The sequence below is a fragment of the Polypterus senegalus genome, chromosome 13 (assembly GCF_016835505.1).
Source record: "Polypterus senegalus isolate Bchr_013 chromosome 13, ASM1683550v1, whole genome shotgun sequence".
In the NCBI taxonomy this organism is placed as follows: Eukaryota; Metazoa; Chordata; class Cladistia; order Polypteriformes; family Polypteridae; genus Polypterus; species Polypterus senegalus.
This window is the reverse complement of record NC_053166.1, coordinates 18,095,849-18,118,577: the sequence shown is the minus strand read 5'-3', so window position 1 is coordinate 18,118,577 and position 22,729 is coordinate 18,095,849. Positions and strand designations below refer to the sequence as shown.

General features: G+C 41.7%; 1 protein-coding gene across 3 annotated transcripts in view; it reads right to left on the bottom strand.

Annotated features, from left to right (window-relative positions):
• Positions 1–22,729, bottom strand: part of LOC120542238 (teneurin-2-like) — a 1,685,504-nt gene that overhangs the window by 49,826 nt on the left and 1,612,949 nt on the right. For all 3 annotated transcript variants that reach the window (XM_039774544.1, XM_039774546.1, XM_039774547.1), the window contains 2 exons: positions 21,394–21,626; positions 460–614 (listed from right to left, as the gene is read on the bottom strand). In XM_039774544.1, coding sequence (XP_039630478.1) covers positions 460–614; positions 21,394–21,626 — 388 coding nt within the window. The remainder of the gene's footprint in view (positions 1–459; positions 615–21,393; positions 21,627–22,729) is intronic.

The window sequence follows — 22,729 nt, the reverse complement described above, 5'->3', positions numbered from 1 at the left end:
TTTAGTTTATATATTAGCAATACAGCTAAAAATATTTTTCCTGTCCATTTTCGAACCTTCTTTTTCCAAGTCATGGACAGTAGCAGGCAAAATGCAAGAAGAACCTTCTCTGGATTCATTATGAGTCAATTTAAAAGGCCCATATGCTTATCTGCCTGATTCAGTACCACCTACCGCCTGCGTCACTACTGCCTTCATGCAGCTGAATTTACAATGACCTAAACCGGCCAACCTGACGGCCTACACGAGATAATTAAGCCAGATAAGATCACTTAATAAACCTTATAAAAACTGGGACTTCTAAGTTTTAATCCACTGAATACATGGCATTCTGACTGCAAGTTGGAAAAGAAAGGCACATCTGGTGTGGGAGTCCTTTTTACCACCAGAGACACTGAGCAGCGCCATAGCCGTAGAAATAAAAGCCAGAGGTTAGTCTGCAAACCTCCTAATCCCTACCTGGCTTACATCCATGCTGGAGTCACAGCTGAGGGGCCGAACAGAAGTCAGGTCGTTGGATCCCAGAAGGGTTGAGATGATTCCGTTCTGATCCACCTTCCGAATCATTGTGGCATCCACAAAATACATTAACCCATTCTTATCAACAGCGATTCCTGCCAAGGAAACAAAGGCAAAAATATAATCTTATTATTCATGAGGAGGAAAATTACAGTATTATAGCAATGCAAGGCATCGGTGTCTCAGTTACTGACAAAGAGGTTGAACTGTTAAAGACACATTAATAAAGACCACTACGTGGTCACCATGCGACTCTCAATGAGTCACTTCACATGCTTGTGTTCAATCTGTGCCATCTTTATCTCATTTGGAATCTCCACTAATTTTACTGAATTGGCACCCGATTGAGGTGTTATTGTTGACACTAGCACGGCATTTAAAGCGCATATTAAAAACCTATCCAAAACATGTTTTTCCATCTTAAAAATGTTGGAAGATTAAGATGTTTTCTAAATATTCAGGAAACTTGAGAAGTTAATATATTTATTTCTAGTAGGATTGACTACTGCAATGTTGTGTTCACTGGCAGCTCAAATCATTCTTTACATATATATATATATTTCAATTAATTCAAAATGCTGCTGCAAGAATTATTACAAGAACTATAAAGTACAAACACATACGGTAACTCCCAGTTCTCAAGTCCTTACACTGACTCGTGGTTAAGTTTAAAGCTGATTTCAAAATCCTCATTTTAACTTATGAAGGCTAAAATAGCTGAGGCCCTGCTTACTTATCTGTGCTTATCATTACTTACAAAACTGGGCGCACATTATGATCTCACGATGCCGGGCTACTTATGATTATAATTGTGAATTAAATAACAGTGGGAGGTTGAGCTTTTAGTTACAGAGCTACAAAGCTGTACAGTGGTCTGCCTGATAATAAAAGGACCCCTTTAGTCTTAGCATTTAAATCCCAGCTGAAGACTTATGACTTCAGTCAAGCATACCCTGACTAGAGCTGCTGACTAGCTGTGCATAATGCATTTCTGTTTGTTAGTTATCTGTAGAGAAATCTAAGTATCACAATATGTTAAACCATTACTAACCCTCCTCTATTCTGTTTCTCTTTTTGGTATCAAGATGTGGCACTGCTCTACCGCCAGACGACTCTCCTGCGAGTGGAGAAGTCATCTCACATAAAGGAGTGTTAAATTATTGAAATGGAAAGATTGGACGGCCAACACAGGCTCCACTATGGAAAATGCAGGAGTGGGTAGGTGGTCAGTTGGCCATAGTCTCCAGGACTGAGCATTTGCTTTTGACCTTCTCTTTCACAATTTGAATCTCCCCAGTTGTCAACTGGCCATATTAATTATTGGACAGATGTTGTTGGTAGGGCGGCACGGTGGCGCAGTGGTAGCGCTGCTGCCTCGCAGTTAGGAGATCCGGGTTCGCTTCCTGGGTCCTCCCTGCGTGGAGTTTGCATGTTCTCCCCGTGTCTGCGTGGGTTTCCTCCCACAATTCAAAGACATGCAGGTTAGGTGCATTGGCGATCCGAAATTGTCCCTAGTGTGTGCTTGGTGTGTGGGTGTGTTTGTGTGTGTCCTGCGGTGGGTTGGCACCCTGCCCAGGATTGGTTCCTGCCTTGTGCCCTGTGTTGGCTGGGATTGGCTCCGGCAGACCCCCGTGATCCTGTATTCGGATTCAGCAGGTTAGAAAATGGATGGATGGATGGATGGATGTTGTTGGTTTCCATTCATGCCTATGTTGTTTTATGCGTGTTTTAACAAATCTGCATTAATGTGTGCACCAGTTCTGGATTTAGCAATTGGCTTCGTCTCTGCTTGTATTTAAACTGAGAATTGTTCACATCGCTCTGCGCCTGCACTCAGTGATAAGCGCTATAAAAAAGAATAAGTTGTTTGGTATTGTAGTTGTATGTAATATACTGCCAACTTAAAATAACTTCAACTTACTCTCCTTAAGATACAATGCTCACACACTGAAGTGCTGAGGCGTCTATGGGAAAGCATCAGGAGGAAGCATCTGGAGAAGTGGCCCACTCAAACTGCATTTTGCACCATGACACCATGACCGCATTTTCAGTGTAAGTGACATTTGTTAGTTTGTTAGGTTATGTTAAATTGATAGAAGCATTTTCCTAGTTATGTTAAAAAGTTCCATCCATCCATTATCCAACCCACTACATCCTAACTACAGGGTCACGGGGGTCAGCTGGAGCCAATCCCAGCCAACACAGGGCACAAGGCAGGAAAAAAACCCCGGGCAGGGCGCCAGCCCACTGCAGGGCACACACACACACACACCAAGCACACACTAGGGACAATTTCGGATCGCCAATGCACCTAACCTGCATGTCTTTGGACTGTGGGAAGAAAACTGGAGCAACCGGAGGGAACCCATGCAGACACGGGGAGAACATGCAAACTCCATGCAGGGAGGACGCGGGAAGCAAACTGTTAAAATGTTTTCCTATGCATTAGTACTTAGTCAAAGGAAGGTTCTGTTATAACCCCTACAAGCTAACTTGTAAATGGAATACTCTAATTATGTCTTGTCATTCTGACTAAAGACCACCAGTCTATGATCAGCTTTATAGGTGATAAGGCATGGAGGGCAAACAGTTTCAAACCATACAGAACGTTCTGAGCATGCTGAACATACTGACGTACTGAAGTGAAGCCTATGTAAGGAACACAATAGAAGAAAAATGTAACACAACTTTGTAAGTAGAGAAAGTAATTAAAGTTTAACAGAGAAAGAAACCTTTTTCCTTTTTTGCCTTTTATTCTGTGTGTATAAAAACTTCTTTCGGATTTTTTTGTGATTTGTTCCTTTTTAAATTTTCACTAAACTTTTTAAAAAACTAACTTTATTGGGCTGAGAAATTTCTTTTGTTACGCGTTTGACTCATGCTGGATTCCCACCATGCCAACTCAGTAGTTGCTCGATTTTGGGAAACTTGAAAAGACATAGCTACAGTCAAAAGAGCTTTTGATCAAAACCAATGTGGCTGTCGCTTCACACCCTTTATATTTGCCAGAACTCGCTCCCTGTGTCTTGTTTTTGTTCCCAAAATTAAAATTGAGACTGAAGGGAAGAACATTTGCTACCATGGAAGAAATCCAGGAAAACTGGTAATAAAAGATGAGTGCAGGCAGGAAATGTTAACAGAAAAGTGAGAAGAACTGGGACAAGTGGATTGCATCTGTAAATGACTAAAATTTAATCTAAGTTTTAGAATACAATTATTTCTTTTCTTGAAATTCCAGGAATTTTTCGGTCCCTCCTTGTAAAGCCCAGTCAACTGCAAACATGACTCATACATCCATCCATCTTCTATCTCACCTACGCATTCATGGCAAAAATAAATTGGATCTCTTCACTAGGGACTGGAGTGATGCCAGTCCACATTACACCCACCCCTCAAAATCCCTGTCTGTGACACGTACCCCACAGAAACCTGTGAGAGGATAAGCATCTTTGGACTGCAGCTGTCTAAAAGTTCTAACAATTCTATTTGAATAGTCTTGTAGTCTGGTACATCCTACTCCATGAGACTCTCGTCCTAAGGCTGCAGTGCTTTATTTACTATAAAACTGAAATTGGACTTAAAGACTAATATCTTCACTCTCACTCTCTTTTCTGGTGCTACCCATCTAAAATAGACTTTGCCATGTTTGAAAGAAGGTAGTCAGGGAGTCTGAAGAGGACAAGTGTCTGTGTGTCTCTGTCTCCAACAGATGGCACATCACAAATATTTGTAGCAATAATATGAATTGCATTTGTCATTTCAAGCAGATGGTACATCACAAACATTAACACTGCTTTTATCAATCCCATACCAAATGGCATATCAATGAGACCTAAGCATTGCATTTGTCATTCCAACAGATGGCGCACCACAAACATTTGTCACAATGCATTTTATTGAGAAGGTCCCTAACCTTACCTTCCACCATGAAACTGCTGGTGTAGGATTGCTGGCCTGGACCTGTGGTGATGTGTGGCGCTGCGGCTCTGTAATTTGGATATTAGTGATTTTAATACTAGAAATGTTTGTGATGTGCCATCTGTTGTAATGAAAAATGCAATGCATTACATGCATTACGAAATAAATTCCACCAGATGGTGCATTGTAAACGTTTACACCGAGAGCTATGTTGATTACTTAGTTTCAAACCATCTTAGCATATAGTAGCACAGCAAGTACCAAAATAAATTTAATTTAGTGCTTCGAATTACAAAGCTGTGATTATGGCAGTTAGCACTGCTTATTTCATTGCTACATATGAAAATGCAAAGGCTACATTTGCGTCAGTAGTTTGGTTTTTGAAGACAAGCTTATGTTCATTAGTATAACCCCTAAAATGTGATATATTTCATATATTTCAAAGATACGCTGGTAGATATTATGTATTCGAGGAATTCACGTGGCAGGTCCAGTTTATATTCTAAATCTAGATTTAAAAACAGGTCAAGCAAAAAAGTCTGTTCACTCATATAAGATACTTAGAAAAACAGCACAACAAAGGGTGTTTTACAAGCTTTCTGAGCCAGTAGATTAATGTAAAACTAGTAAGTCTAATTTTTACACTGAAAAAGTTCAGTCAAATGTAATAAAAAAAGGAGAGACTGATTTGGAAAATTAAAGCACCAGGGTTTCATGACATTTGAAAACTGAACCAATTTGACTCATTCTTTAAATACCGTATTTACGCGTACGAGTTTTTTCCCGAAAATTAGCATTAGAAAATCGGGTGCACGTCATACGCGAGGAAATGTAATTCTGTAATGTTTACTTCTTCTGCTTGGGCTCGCTCACTCGCACTCACACTCTCTCTCTCTCGCTCGCGCTCTCTCTCTTTCTCAAACGCTTCCTATACAATCACAACGCGCGTCGGACACGGGGCAAAACGATTTTCGCAATTTTCTTTGTAAAAATTAGGGTGTGCGTCTTACACGAGGGCGCGTGGTGCACGAGTAAAAACGGCATTACTCTTTACTAAGATATTTAACCACAGCAGGGTGCCACTGAGCCCCAAACTTCACACACAATATCACCCATCACAGCCAAAGATTATAAAGCAAGTGATCGTCATTCTCTCGCTCTGCTACTCCTGCTGTATCCAAAGCAACTTACGACATCTGAGATACAATGGGTTACATTTCTTTTCTTTTCCAATTGGAGCACAGGCAGGTCAAGTAACTTGTTCAGGGTCACTCAGCGTCATTGGTGGGATTTGAACCCACAACCTCAGGGTTTGAAGTCCAAAGCCTTAACCAGTGTACCACACTGCCTCTAATGGCACCCAGGAGTCCTGTACTTCCAGACTCCAACTCCCATGAACCTCTGCGGGTGTCCAAACTGGGACCCTGGACCACTGCCACCTGTTGTATGGGGGGATGGAAGTGCACCTGGCCTTCAACTTCTGCTGGTCCATCCTTTATATTCCTCCTGCTGGGAAAGAACCGTCTGTCCTTTAGGACACATACATCAGCTAATGATGCAAATATAAATCTTTTAAACCTTACAAGAGCAAATGTTACAAACCTACTGTAACAGAGGGATTTTCTGACCCAATTTGAAAAGTGTGTTGCTACAAAAGCAGCTTTAAAGTGTTTGTTTAAATGAAAATATTCCGGATTATCTTGGAATTCACTGATTCTAAAGCACCAAATATAATATTTGATTTTTTTTTTTTTAATATGAATTATAAGCAGCGGAGAGAAAATGTCACAGAATAATTCTGGAGTGTGCAAGTTATAAGATCGGGTCGTCCATGATGATATTCTTTATGAACCCAATTCTGAAATTCCCCCAAGATCATAGAAACTCTCTCCATTTGTTGTTATGCTGGATGACCAACACATCTATCACACATTAAAACTCAGGCCCTGCAGTGTAATTTGAAATTTATTAAGGCCAATACTAATTTACCATATATACTCGCGTGTAAGTCAGGTCTTGAAACCCTACAAATCGATTATAAAATCAGACCCCGACTTATATGCCCTTTCAAAAATGCGACACTTATTTTTTAATTTTCTTGCCTCCTCCAATCTCACGTCAGTTTCTCAGACACATCGAATTTTGTTGCAGCAGCGCAGTTAGCAATTTCTTTCGCTACTTCAACGATTTTTCATTTAAAACCAGCTTCATATTTTATCTTCTTATCGAATGCTTCATCGCTCTTACGATAAAGGTGTACGAGGATTTGAGATACAAAAAACACAAAACAGTGCAAACGTCGCTTCGGAATAGTTTGGGTATTATCGTGCGGTCATGTAGGCACAATACATTGAAATAAAAGGCCGTGCGCTCCGTGGTTACTCTCTCAGGTGGACGGTAGCATATTGTAATCTCTAGTACCAATAGTGTGAGTTTTCCACATTCGACTTATATGGCCGACATTATAAAATACCGGAAATTATACGGTATTATTCATTGCTCTTATGATAAAGGTGTACGAGGATGTGAGATACAAAAAACACAAAACAGTGCAAACGTCGCTTCGGAATAGTTTGGGTATTATCGTGCGGTCATGTAGGCACAATACATTGAAATAAAAGGCCGTGCGCCCCGTGGTTACTCTCTCAGGTGGACGGTAGCATATTGTAATCTCAAGTACCAATAGTGTGAGTTTTCCACATTCGACTTATATGGCCGACATTATAAAATACCGGAAATTATACGGTAAAATCAAGCCCCAACTTATCCGCGGGAGAACTTAAACACGAGTATATACGGTACTTAAATGATAGCTGGATCATGACTTGATGGATTTACCACTATTTTAAAACTAATGTTACTATTAGTACAGGGTTTGCGCAGGGAAACTGGAACTACGTGTTGGCAACCCTGGGATGTTGGGACCAATGCAACGTCATTTAGAACTCCTTGCCATTAGTTATAATGGAGCGGTGGAGTGGTGCGCAACAAGCGTTCGCTGTGAACGCCTTCTACAAGAAAAGCAATACTGTGACTGCTACGCAAAAGCAATTTCAGCGTCATTACCAGTTAGGACATCATGATCGTGTCCCGTCTAATCATGCCATTAAAACATGGGTGTGTAATCTCGAAGAAACGGGTTCAGCCTTAAAAAAGAAGTCCCTAGGGGGTGCCACTTTGCATACTGATCGATGGCAGCTATTAGACGACTGTTTGGAAGGCGCGTCATTTCATGCAACGGTGACATTTCATGGCCTCCGAGATCCCCAGATCTCACTTTTTGTGATTTTTTTCCGTGGGGACATCTTAAAAGCCAAGTGTACCACACACGTCCTGCAACCATTGCTGAACTAAAAGGAGGATTGAAGAAGAAATCGCTGGCACTCCTCTTATATCCTCTCTGGTTTTATACGTGCAGTGTCTGAAGATGACTCTCTCAGCATGCACCATACTCCATGACTCTTGAATGTGTTCCCATAATGCCTGCTTCTCAGACTGTCATTATTTTGGAGGTGGTGTTCTTGCCTTCTGTCTGCTTTTATACTTGTCATCTTTAAAAGTGACTCCCAGCATGCCGTTTCTCCCCCTTGTGTGTCTCACACTTCTAATTTTGTCACATCACCCAATCCAAACTGACCAATCAGATTCCTCGGAGGGATGGGTGGGACACACAGACTTTGGCGTTTTATTATATAGTAGATAGATTACAGAAAATGGGACTTCTGTTTTTGTCATCGTACCAAATACATTTCGAATATTGAGAATTTGTACTGGTATTGGTATCAACTTCACAAATTCTGGAATTCTGACATCCCAGGCCTCCGTTAATGTTCACAAATCTGCCTCTCCCGGGGATCGGAGTGTGAGCTGTGTTCTGTTTACTCAAAGCTTGCTTACAGATACTTTTATTTTTTTTCCTTTTGTGCCCATTTAGGATTTAACTTTGCCGTTCAAGGATTTGTAGTCTGCCCTGAGTGATCTTGCTTCACGGATAGCAAAATTTGATGCCAAATGCACTTGATCGCTCACGGTGCCTTGCCACGAGGTGAGAACTTTTGAAACGCCACTGCTACTGCACAGATCAAAGCTGGCTTCTGGTTGAAACTTGAATGAATAAATTGCGCCACAAGCAAACTCCAAGTTCAGGGTCACAGAGCATTAGTTGCCATGGCTACAAATTTCACAAAGAAAAAGACCAAAACCGAGCTCCCTTCATTTCTTTATGCCCTTGTGAAAGTGTGATTTGAATATCGAAATGCACAATCTTTTGCATCAGCACAGTAGATGACAAAACAAATTACTGCCACAGCCTCAGTATTTATCTCCCCTTTTTCTTTCACTCCAGGGCATTGAAGAATTCATCAAAATTGTGCTTAATTTGAAATTGTGATCCCAGCTCTGTACATCAGCTGAATGAATTCAAACTTTCATTAGCATGAAGAAATAACAGCTTAAGCCAGCCGAAAGAAGCAAAAGGGTGAAGGGAGAGTGGTGATGTACGACATGGATAACAACTGAATATAAAGAACAATCTGGACAAATACTCCTCAGTCTTTAATTTGTATATATAGCGCCTTGAAAAGTGCTAAGATTTTTAAAATTAATTTCTGCACAGATGTAAGTGATTCACAAAGCAAGCATCATCATGTCAATGTTGTGAAATCAGTTGCTGCTCACGTACATTTAATTTCATTTTTGGAACCCACTTAACCCACAGAGCCCACCCAGCAGTACTGGGGGACACCAGTCCAATTTAGAGCTACTGATCAACATAATCAGCGTAGGTTTGATATGTGGAAGGAAACGTTACACATCATGAAGACCCTTTGAGATGCTGGTCCTAAAACAGCTACAGCCCCCACGTTTCAGAACATCTGGATCCTCTGCAGTTTACCTATCAGACACATGTAGGTGTGGAGGACACTCTGATCTATAAGCTCCACAGAGTCTACTCCTATTTACCTGCATTTTTATGACTCTTTATTTTAATATTGCTTTTTCTATCAGTATGCTGCTGCTGGAGTATGTGAATTTCCCCTTGGGATTAATAAAATATCTATCTATCTATCTATCTTATAGTGCCTTTCCTATCTATCTATCTTATAGTGCCTTTCCTATCTATCTATCTTATAGTGCCTTTCCTATCTATCTATCTATCTATTAGTGCCTTTCATATCTATCTATCTATTATATAGTGTCTTTCCTATCTATCTATCTTATAGTGCCTTTCCTATCTATCTATCTATTATATAGTGCCTTTCCTATCTATCTATCTTATAGTGCCTTTCCTATCTATCTATCTATCTATCTATCTATCATATAGTGCCTTTCCTATCTATCTATCTATTATATAGTGCCTTTCCTATCTATCTATCTATCTATCTATTATATAGTGCCTTTCATATCTATCTATCTATTATATAGTGCCTTTCATATCTATCTATCTTATAGTGCCTTTAATATCTATCTATCTATCTGTCTATCTGGACAAAACTGGCACCACAGTCAGGATCACATTCTTTGACCTTTCCAGTGCTTTTAACACCATTCTGCCTCATCAACTCAGGAACAAGTTCAAGGCTTTGTGACTTGATGCCTCCACAATCTCCTGGATCAGGACTACCTGACCAACTGATGGCAGTTTGTGTGGCAGAAATGGTGGTGTGTAATACTGGAGCCCCTCAGGGAACTGTCATGTCTCCCTTCCAGTTCACCCATCTACACAACAGACTTCCGGCACAATGCCAGCGCAGACCATCAACCGAAATGTTCAGTTGACCTCTCCATCATAGACTGCATTAATAATGAAGACGAGTCAGAGTACAGTTAAGTTGTGGAGGACTTTATCTTGTGGTTCAGAGACAACAACCTGCAACTCAACAACACAAGAAAAAAGAGCTGGTGGTGGACTTCTGGTGTGCCAAGGAAGGACATGGAAGTAGTACAAATCTACCAGTACCTGGGGGTCCATATAAACATCTAACTGGACTGGTCTGACAACACAGTGGCGATGGGCAAGCAGAACCAAAGCAGACTGGACATGCTAAGGAGACTCAGGTCCTTTGTGTGGAGTTCTACGCTGCAGTCTCCTGAGGGAGCAACCTGAGCTCAAATGATCCACAATGCCTGAACAAACGTTATCAGGAAAGCCTGTGAACCCTAGACAGCAGTTGTGGATTAGTGGATGGTGGCAAAATTATATGCCATCATGGAAAATCCCCACCAGGAGGCGCTCACTTTTAGTCACAGGCTCATTCCACCACGGTGTGCTAAGAGTCGTCTCTGGGGTTCTTCTTTTCTGCCCACAGGCAACTTCAATGCTTCCTGCTGATGTACTCTTTCATTTCATTTTGTAATATCTATACATTTATTTATTTATCTACTGACTGATCAATTGGCCGTATTATTTGTCCTGTGAGTCTCTATTCTTGTTTTTTATGTTTCTGTTGCTGCATGCATCTGAATTTTCCCTCAGGATTAATAAAGTTTATGTAATCTAATGTAATTTACTTTAAACTGGAATACTAGGAAGAAATAATTCATGTAGTACCTGTCCAATGAATTACTAATCATTTAACAGAAAGTAATCAAAGCTCAAAAACTGTATATAAAGTGAAAAAGCAGAATTCAGAACTATTTACTTTTTAATAGCTAAAATGGCAAAGCGATTCACATTGCAAATAACACATGACTCATTGAATCAACTCCGTAAAGCAGCAGGGGTGCAGGGTGGGATTCCTGGAAAAGAATTTCAAAGGAGATCCAGCCACTCTAAAGGCACAAACCCACAATGGCTTGAAAATCAGTCAGCGGAGCTGCCGCTACAACCCTTGTTCTCTTTTTGCTAAAGCACACAAGTAATTCTCACTGTGGTACACAGGATGGGGTGGAGATGGGCAGACAGGGGCAGGGTTAGGGTGTTGGGCCTGCCCATGCAATGTTATCCTGATATGGGTGGTTAGATGCGGGCGGGTCACAGTATGCCACCCCATCCCAACCTGTTTGCCACTGCGAGGAGTTTTACTCGGTCTACCAAAGCATTCCTTCGTTTTCCTCTTGAAATAAGCGGCTCATAAAAATGCTACATAATCTCCAAAATAGCTACATGAAAACAGAAGTGTCAGTTAACTTATTAAATAATGTTTTGAGTCATATGTATGAATGGGTTTCTTTCTGCTGCCTTCTATTGAAATGTACAGGTACTCAAATTGTTGCATCATTATAGTTCGTAGGGTTTGAACCAACGTAACTCCTAACTAATGTTACTTTATTTCACATAAGGTATGGTGCTTTGATGCACAGTTTTCTATATGTGAAGGTTTGGACTGTAATGCAATAACATTTTTCATGATGCATTTCCATATTATTGTGTATTAATGTTAACAAACCATGTACTTCATTGTGACTAATGTAAAGGCATTGGACTGACTGTGTTTTATCCACACCCTCCTATGCTCTGTCCCCGCCTCCCCAAGCTGTGTCCCCGCCTCCCCGAGCTCTGTTACTTGACCCTCAACGAGGACCTTCTCAAAGCAGTAAAGTGTATAGATTTGTGCTTGACACTCCAAAAATGAAAATCTGCCTACGGTGGATTACAATGGTAAAAAGTTTAAGAGCCACAGCTGTATTGCATAATTAAATGACCCGTTTCCTCTTTATATTTCAATTATTTACAAAGGGCACTTTACTTTAACAACCCAACCGCCGGGCTGGTGCCACCATTAAGGCAAATTAGGCATTCTTTTTTTTGTTCTTTATTTCGCCTTATACAATTTCTTGAATTAGGAATTTGTTAGTTTTCCCATACCCCTTGAGGTCAGAGTGCAGGGTCAGCCATTGTAGTGTGACAACCAACTGTTTGGTAACTAACCTGTGCAGCTGGATTTTTAATCCCTTTATAATCTGTGCCCTTGGCGGAGTGGTGGCTCTGAGGCTAAGGATCTGCGCTGGTATCCCGAAAGTTGCCGGTTCAAATCCCTGTCACTGCCGAAAGAGATCCTACTCTGTTGGGCCCTTGAGCAAGGCCCTTAACCTGCAATTGCTCCAGGGTCACTGTAATAAGCTTGACCTAGGGTGCATCGGCACTGCCCAACCTGATATACATTAAACACGGTGGCGGAGTGGTAGCGCTGCTGGATCGTGTCACACACATTGCGACTAGGAGGAAGCTGAGTGGACCAAGTGGAGGTAATTACCTGCCAGGCCAGGGGGTGGCGGGGTGCACTAAACCTACCTCTGTTATCTCTGCAGGCCAAATAAGGGAAAACCTGCCTGATTCAACATCACTTCCAGCTCAGGTGCACAGACTGACGTCACTTCCGGTTCCGGCCAAATGACATCACTTCTGCTTTTCAGCTTATAAAGCCGCCATCTTCTCCTAACATGATCAGTTCAGTTCAGGACTCAAAACAGAGCACATGAGTGCTGTTTCAGAACCCTTTTACAGCCAGGGACAATATATGGGTGGCTGCCCCAAACCTTTTTGTGTGTGTCGAGGTTGGTCATTTGACAACTGCAATAAAGCAGCCAGGGTTTGCATGTTCTCCCTGTGTCTTCTGGGTTTCCTCCAACAGTCCAAAGACATGAATGATAGGTGGATTGGCAAAGCTGAATTGGACCAAGTGTGTGTGTGTGTGTTCACCCTGTAATGGACTTGCGTCGTGTCCAGGGTCTATTCTTGCCCTATTCTAGCTGGGATAGGCTTCAGCACTTGGGCATCCTTGTTCAGGATTAAGCAGGTTAGAAAATGACTGACTTACTGACCAAAGAGATTGTGCGAGTCTGTCAAGGTTTCTCTTTATCAGTTTTTCAGTATGTTTTAACAGCTTTCGATAAATCTGCCAATAATTTTTATAGTGCCTTTAACATGACATATTTTGTGGAAGGCAAATAAGGAAGCAGAGAACCAAGGAAATGTTAGGGTGCCAACCAGGTCTGGGAGCTCATTCATGTGGGACAGTTCTTCATTGATGGCTCAACTGTGGAGGTCATCAATAGCACCAAATTCCTGGGTGTCCACCTGGCAGAGAACCTCACCTGGTCCTACAACACCAGCTCTTTAGCCAAGAAAGCCCAGCAGCGGCACTACTTCCTGCATAGGCTGAGAAAAGCCCATCTTCCACCAGCTATTCTAACAACATTCTACAAAGGAACCATAGAGAGTATCCTGAGCAACTGCATCACTATCTGGTTTGGAAATTGCACGGTCAGGGATCGTAAAGCCCTACAACAGATAGTGAAGACAGTGGAGAAGATCATCTGTGTATCTCTTCCTTCCATCATGGACATTTACACCAAACGCTGCATCCACAAAGCCACCAGCATTGTGAATGACCTAACACACCCTGCACTCTCACTGTTTACACTTCGGCCATCGGGCAAAAGGAACCGAAGCATTCGGGCCCTTACCACCAGAACGTGTAACAGTTTTTTCCCCCCAAGCAGTCAGATTCCTGAACACTCATGGACTGATCTGATATCTGATATGTGTGTTCTGCTCTGCAATGTTGCACATGGTTGCACATGTTTGCACATTTGTCTCACATGCACCTTGTTATATATTACGTGTCTTTGTGTTATTTGTCGTGGATTCTTTGTTGTCCTGTGTTCTATGTAGCACCATGGTCTTGAAGGAACGTTGTTTTGTTTCACTGTATGCTGCACTACTGTATATGGATGAAATGACAATAAATACTCTTGAATCTTGAATCTTTCGAATGAGATACCATCTTCCAGAGGCATCATACCATCCCACACTGAAGGGGCCTGGCTTAATTGAGTCAGGGCATGATTGGGGTACCTTCCTTGGGCAGCAACTCTGAGCTAAGGAGGAGAAATGAGATGACATGGTTGGTGCTGGCATCCCATCTTGTCCTGGCGGGTTACTGTAAGCCTTATGGGGACAAATACAAACAAATTTGTTGGCACCCCTCCATGAAAAAGAAAGAACCCACAAATGTCTCTGAATTAACCTGAAAATTACAAAACTAATTACCACCCAACATTATTGATTCCATATTTAACAAAAAAAAAAAATCAGGCTTTGCTTTAGAGTTTTGATTCCACAGAATATTTCAAATAAGAATATAAATGAAAATGGCGTGGACAAAACGAATACTTTGTTGGACAACCTTTAGAGCCGTTGATGTAGACTGAAGCATGACTGACTTTGTTCTTCTTCAAATTGTATATTTTTACTGAAACAGAATTCAATAAACATCTGCAGAGGGGTCTAACTTTGATAATGAGCCCTCTTCAGAACTCCACTACCATTTTGTGAGCCAGAGAGCAGGTTGCTGCCTTCCTTATACAGTATACTGTCACGCACGCATGTTCTGCAAGCTTAATGGCTCTGTTATAGTAGTTACCTGTTGGACCAGAGGTTGGCGTCGTGTTCTAATGCCTTCTCTCTTCTTCCCTCTGCAGAAGAGAAGATTGACGGCCATTCCACCACTGAAGTCACTTCTGTTATCCACCCTCCTGGTCTTGCCCCTTCCTGCTTGTAACACATATGACCGGAAGGTCGGCCATTTTGAGTTCAGTTCAATTCTGAGCTCTGGTCTGAAAGGATGTCATCTGCAACTTGTTGCATATTTTTCCTTGTTTTCTTATTTCAGTTATACGGTGTCATCAGGGTGGTGCCCCAACACTTTGGCATTGTTTTGTCTCCTCTTTACAACATTTACTGAGAAATTATTAGTAAGACCTGTAATTCTACTTATCAGACAATCATGTGGCAGGAACGCCATGTATAAAATCCTACAGAAGCAGGTTAGGAGCTTCAGCTAATGTTCTCATCAAACACAAGAATAGGGGAATAATGTGATCTCAGTGATGGGGACCATGGTTGCAGTGGTCTTCCCAATCACTAGATCTGAATCCATGGAACACCTTAGGGATGTGGTAGAACATGAATAAGCAGCTGTGTGATGCAATCATGCTAACATGGACCAGAATATCAAAATAATATTTCCAACATCTTGTGGAATCCATGTTGTTTGTGATATAAGATTTTGCATATAACTTGATAAATGTTTTGTATGTCTTTATTTGTAATTTAGGTGAAGCAATGTAATTTAGTGTTACTTTGGTGAGAGGCATTCGTGTTTGCCCCCACCCGTTTACGACTTCTCTTTGTAATTTTATGACAGGATTTGGAGGATGTGTCTTAAACCAGTTTGATGAGTGTTTCTCTGCTCATGTGGCTGAAAGCTGAGCACCAAGGATACCTTAACTAGAGACATTAAGTAACTACAAGTCTGTGTGCCACCTGAATTACACATCACCATTTTATCAGGTTGTATGGTTGCCAAAATTCAAATGTACTTTGCATTTTGTTACTATTTATGAATATTATCGGTAATACATTATTTTATGTGTAACTTAACTCCTGCTTGTCTTTTTACTACATCTAATTGCCTGAGGTTATAGATATAGAAGTGAAGTTGGGGATAAGGCATACAGAATAATACCTTATAAACAGTGGTAAGTCTGTGAGATTAGGCATTCCAAGGCTGCATATTAATAATACAATAGGGGAAAGTAGAGCAATATATATATATTACTCTACCAAGATAAAACACATGTCATGAAGAAGTGAAGCTATTTGGAGAGCAAAAGGAGGTTCTAACAAGTTTAAGTGTGGTGGTCCTACAAATCTGCTCAGCGAATGCACTGTAATATCCAAGTGTTTCAGCCTTGGCCTTCTTACTGTCCCACAGCCCCACTACTCATCTCTGTGAATGACCACTCAGTGTTGTTAGGTCTTCTTTCTGTGCAGCCTCTCGCCCCAGGTCATTTCCATGAAATTACTTCAGTCAAACAACTCAAATCTTTTGCTCTTCCATCTGAGATCTCTGCACTTGTTTGCTTTGCAACAGATAACTGCTGTTTGCACTGTGCTTGCTGAGAAACGCTTGTTTTGTATTCTGATTTCCTGCCAGGATCTTTGTAGGCTTAAATCAGAATCTCAGTAACTGCCTATTATTTATCGTGAGCTGGCATCATATTAAAATCTACTTTGTTAACTTGTACAGCTTTACATTTATACCACTTTAAACAAGTTATTTGTGCTGTCAATTAACTTCTGCATAAATTCAGTTGGGTTGTTTTATTTTATTATTCTGTCGCTGTGGTTCTTTCCAGAGCTTATCTGCCAGAGTTTATCTCCCCCAGCTGAGCGGCTAAGGCACTGGACTGTAAACCACAAGGCTGCCAGGTCAACATTCACCACTGAGCCACAGTCCGCTGATGAGCCCCTCAGGTCACCTATCAGCATCCACACACTTTACTGTTGTGTTTGTGAAGTGCTTTGGCACGGGCTTACTATGAAAGGTGTTGTAAAACGTTTTAAGGATGTCAGCTGATTCCCCACCACGAAATGACATTGTAAACCCTGACTGAATACCTTAACTGGTGTTACAAATGTAGAAACAGGGAAACAACTGTGCTACTTCAGCCTGGTGTTGAAGCTCAGAGACTTTGGCCTGAGCAGCTCCATCTGTGGCTGGGTGTTTGATTTCCTGACAAATCTGCCCCAGTCTTTGGCAGCAAGAAGTCCCCCCACACTGTTCACCAACTCATCCCACCACTATATGGTCTGTTCACCTATGACTGTGTCACAAAGCATGAGGGCAACAGCATCCTCAAGTTTGTGGATGACACCACCATGATGGACCTCATTGGGGAAGATGATGAGGCTGCTTAAAGATGAGAGACATAAAAATTGACTGTGTTGTGAAACGTATGCACACCTGGAGACCACTTTCCAGGCTCTGAAGAGCTAAGCAGTACCACCCCCGGATAAAATCGGGTGCTGACTCTAACAGTACCTTCTTCATTACCTGCAGCATCACAAAGCTATCGCCCAAGGAGGGCACCCAGCCAAGCCCACAAATCCGTCAATCCTGAAAATATAAAAAGGAGTCGCTCCAAGAAGGTGGCGTCGCATTTCTGATCTGACGTTCAAGGAAGATGGAGCTCTGACCTAATTTTGTTCTCACGGCGGAAAACCAGCTAATTTCGCTTGTAATTTGGGGTCCTAATGGTTGTCATTTTTGTTCCAGCTAAATGGGGTGACCCGGTTGGCACCCCAACTGTTTTTTTCCTGGCCGTGGTTCAATGGTGCCACAACAACAACAAAACAAAGGAGGTCATTGACGATTTGAGGAAGAACAAAGGCAACCATGCTTCACTCTACAACAATGGCTCAAAAAGTTGTGCAACAAAGTATTTGTTTAGTCCACTCCATTTTCATTTATATTCTTATTTGAAATATTCTGTGGAATCAAAACTCTAAAGTATATAGAATAAACAATAATGGGTGGTAATTAGTTTTGTAATTTTCAAGTTAATTCAGAAACATTTGTTGGTGCTTCTTTTTTCATAGAGGGCTACCAACAAATTTGTCCATATACTATTACTATATATAGATATATATAAAATTTATAAATTTATATATATATAAATACACACATACAGCATGTATATCTCACACATCAACATGTGAGGATAACCTTAAATAATAATTCTTTGCATTTATATAGCGCTTTTCTCACTACTCAAAGTGCTCAGCAATTGAAGGTTAAGGGTCTTGCTGAAGGGCCCAACAGAGCAGAGTCCCTATTGGCATTTACAGGATTCGAACCGGCAACCTTCTGATTGCCAGTGCAGCTCCCTAGCCTCAGAGCCACTACTCCACCTTAATAAGACATGCAATAACCCGCCAAGGACAAGAGGAGGTGCCAACACCGACCATGTCATCTCATTTCTCCTCCTTAGCTCTGAGAAGCTGCCCAAGGAAGGAACCCCAGTGACGCCCTGACTCCATTAAGCCAGGCCCCTTCAGTTTGGGATGACATAATGCCCCTGGAAGATGGAGTCTCAGTCGGGAGAACTACGTCCCGCATGAACGAGCTCCAAGACCTGGTTGGCACCCCAACTTTTCCTTGGTTCTGTGCTTCCTTGTTTGCCTTCCACTATACAGTATATATATATATATATATATATATATATATATATATACATATATATACACACACATATACAGTATATATATATATACATATATATATATATATATATATATATATATATATATATATATATAGGCGCACGGTGGCGCAGTGGTAGCTTCCCGGGTCCTCCCTGCGTGGAGTTTGCATGTTCTCCCCGTGTCTGCATGGGTTTCCTCCGGGCGCTCCGGTTTCCTCCCACAATCCAAAGACATGCAGGTTAGGTGGATTGGTGATTCTAAATTGGCACTAAAGTGTGTGCTTGGTGTGTGGGTGTGTTTGTGTGTGTCCTGCGGTGGGTTGGCACCCTACCCAGGATTGGTTCCTGCCTTGTGCCCTGTGTTGGCTGGGATTGGCTCCAGCAGACCCCCGTGACCCTGTATTCGGATTCAGCGGGTTAGAAAATATATATATATATAATGATGCTTTGGGAGCATAATTCATTCTGGAAACATGCTTGTAATCCAAAGTACTCGTATATCAAAGTGAATTTCCCCATAAGAAATAATGGAAACTCAGATGATTAAATATTCATATAAAATGATTAATACAAAATATAAAGTAAAAATACATAAAACAAATGAAACTGCACTTTACCTTTGAAAAGAATCGTGGCTGGAGTGAGGGAGACGAGAGAAGGGAGAGGAGGAGGAGGTTATTGTGCAGGACGACTTTCACTATAATTAACAGAATCCCTGCTATCCATCAGCTCACTGGAATCTTTTTCTTTTTTTGCGACTTTAACAAGGAACCTCTCCAACGACAGTTGTTTTTGCTTGAAGAGTCACGACACTTGGACACAAAATAAAAAAAATGCTCTACGCACTGCAAGGTTTCTAAACTCTTTTGGGATTCCCCTCAATGGGACGACATGCAGAACAGCGTCCTGAAACAACCACAGGATCCCAGCGCTGCAGCAGATTGCCGCAAATGCAAATCCGAAAACATTGCGGTCATTTTATAAGTGCCTGCTGTCAATGGGTGATGCAAGGAATGTTATAAATACAAGTATTAGTTGGCCATTAACCTGGCCCGATCCTGCTTGCTGTGTCTGTTATAGGAGAGCGGCAGATCCCGTTACAATAAATAACTGCGCTGTTCCTGTTTCAAGCTGAATAAAAGCTGTTGTCGCTAAAGTACTGAGACTCAGCTTCGTGTTTTGGGGTGTAAGACAGGGACTCACGCGTCACAGCACACACACACACACACACACACACACGTGGTCACAATGATACAGTAAACAGTTTACGCTTGTACGGACTTTGACTATATGAGTGAGGCACGCAAACCGAGACCAAGCATGGGAGACGATTACCCACAATCCCACAGAGACAGAAGGACCATCGGCTCAGTTGTGATGACGTGACGTTCGGCAGACAAAGTGTATACGTACTACTCGTATTGCAAGACCTCGCTTGTTTATCAAGTTAAAATCTATTAAAAATTTTAGCTCATCTTGCAAAACACTTACAGACTAAGTTACTTGCAATCCATGGTTTTACTGTATATATATATATAATGTATATATATTTGGTTTTTTTTTTACAAGTGCTGTGTGAGAGGAGATGTTAAAGGCACTATAAAAAATATCACCAGATTTATTAAAAACTGTTATACTAAAAAAGAAAAACCTTGACAGACTCAGCACAATCTCTTTTGTCAGTCAGTCATTTTGTAATGCGCTTCATCCAGAACGGAGTCATGGGGGTCTGCTGGAGCCTATCCCAGCTAGGATAGGGCACATGACAGGAACAAACCCTGGACTGGGCACCAGAGTGAATACACACACACACACACAAACCACACACTAGGGCCAATTTAGTGTTGCCAGCTAACCTGCATGTCTTTGGACGGTGGAAGGAAACCCAGGCAGACATGGAGAGAACATGCAAACTCCATGCAGGGAGGACCGGAGATGTGGCGTTTCTGTCAGCAGCAGTACCACTGCACCACCATGCCGCCCACAAACTCTTTTGCTTTTTTTTTTTTTTTTATGAAAGCACAAAAGATCCGGAAGTCTTTATGCTATAACTATTCCTTCTTCAGGATCTTTGCTGAACTCCTCTGGCAGTGTTTGGAGCCAAGCACTAAAGAAAAGCAAAGTATGACTTTCCCATTTTGTTCAGGGTCCTCTCTAAATGTGGCTTTCAGAGGCTGAATGCACAGCTTTGTGGCAGTTCAAAGGCATTATATGACCATTTAAAAAGCACACACACACACATACACCATATAGATGTAAAGGCAAGGTCAGCCCTGATGTGAACACTGTAAGTCGTATCAAAGACAATTTTCAGCCTTCTATCAGGCTAGCCTTGTAGGCAACAATACATTAAGAAAAATATTTTAATCAATTAATAATGCTGAAGGGCAGCACGGTGGCGCAGTGGGTAGTGCTACTGCCTCGCAGTTAGGAGACCCGGCTTCACTTCCTGGGTCCTCCCTACGCGGAATTTGCATGTTCTTCCCTTGTCTGCGTGGGTTTCCTCCCACAGTCCAAAGACATGCTGGTCAGGTGCATTGGTGATCCTAAATTGTCCCTAGTGTGTGGGTGTGTGTACAAGCCCTGTGGTTGGCTGGTGCCCTGCCCGGGGTTTGTTTCCTGCCTTGCGCCCTGTGTTGGCTGGGATTGGCTCCAGCAGATCCCTGTGACCCTGTAGTTAGGATATAGCAGGATGGATAATAATGCTGGGGTTGTCTGCAGGAACACAAGGAAAGAAGTATTGCTCTCCCTCAAACCATTTTCTTCCATTAAGTGAAAAAAATGAACCAACGCCATGATGTCCTAACATCTGGCACTTTAGTTTTAATTCCGTATTACCAGGCTGTGCAACAGATTTCTACTTTTTTACACCTGAAAAACCAATACTGACTTCACTTACTTTCCGTGACATTTTGAAATGACGAAGAATTCCAAATCGTACCAACAACAGCTTCTGCAGCCTACCTCTGGGACTCATGAGAGTGGCCTCCACCGCCTTGCCACCATCTCCACAGCGGGCTTCATCAAATGGCAGGCATTGTTCTCCCGTTCCGGCCACCACCTCTGAGTTTTCTGACAGTTGTTTGCTACTTGTTAAGGACTTGATACGGTAGATGCGCCGGCTGTTGGTGTCGGAGAGGTACAGAGCTCCAGTGACCGGATCAACAGCCAGGAAATATTTATGGGATGGATTGTTGCTGAAAAACACAAATAAGAGAAGATAAGAGTTCATTTATTACAATAGAAATAATTCTATGCAGCGTTGTAAACTAAAGAAATGAATAATTTATTATCTACATAGCAGTATGGCCTTACGTCTGTTACTTCTGGGATGAAATCCAGTTCCCAACGAACACAAAAAGGGTCATCCATACTGCAGCACAAAGCCCATGATCACATTCTGCATTGTTCATTTATCCATTCATCTATCAATTTATTTTCAAAATTCACTTTTGTAACTGCAGGGTTGTATCCTGTCCTACCAGCAATATATACAGCTGTGAAAAAGTAATGACACCCCATGGAAGCTGTTTACATTTTCAGTGTTTTTGAACAGGCATATATTAGATCTTCAGAGTGACCTACTTGAAAAATTGACATGGTGTGTTCATTCTCATACCATAATTTAACAAAAATGGTGATGTGTCAGGTGGAAAAAGTAAGCCGCCACCCCACATTTATCACCACTGTATATCCATTAAATTAGAATCAGGTGCTAAAGACGAGGTCCCAACCTCCTCAGGGACTATGTAGGTGGGCCCTGTCTCATTTAAACCGCAGATATCGAGAATCTGGTGTTCTTCTTGTCATTGACATGTATGGCGTCATCATGCCAAGTTCTAAAGACTTCTCTAAGGCCCTGAGAAAGAAGGTTGTGGATACCTAGGAGTCTCACAAGAGATTTAAAAAGATCACCAAATTATTTGAACTCAATAATTCTACTGTAAGGAGAATCATTGACAAGGAGCATACATTTCAAACAACTGTTGTTTGGCCCAGGACTGGTCAGTCCAGCAAATTCAGCCCAAAAGCTGACCATTTCATACTAAAACAAGCACCCAAGGACCCCAAAATTTCATCACTTTATCAACTCTTACAAAAGCTGGTGTCAAAGTGCATGCACCTACAATCAGGAGATTGCACAAATGTGGCCAGCATGTGGGGAGTGCCGGGAAGAAGACTTTGATATCCAAAAAGAACTTAAGAGCAAGATGAGAGTTCACCATTGAACATCTAAGCAAAAAACAGTCCTTCTAGAACAATGGACAGATGAATCACAGGTAGAGGTGCTTGGCGACAA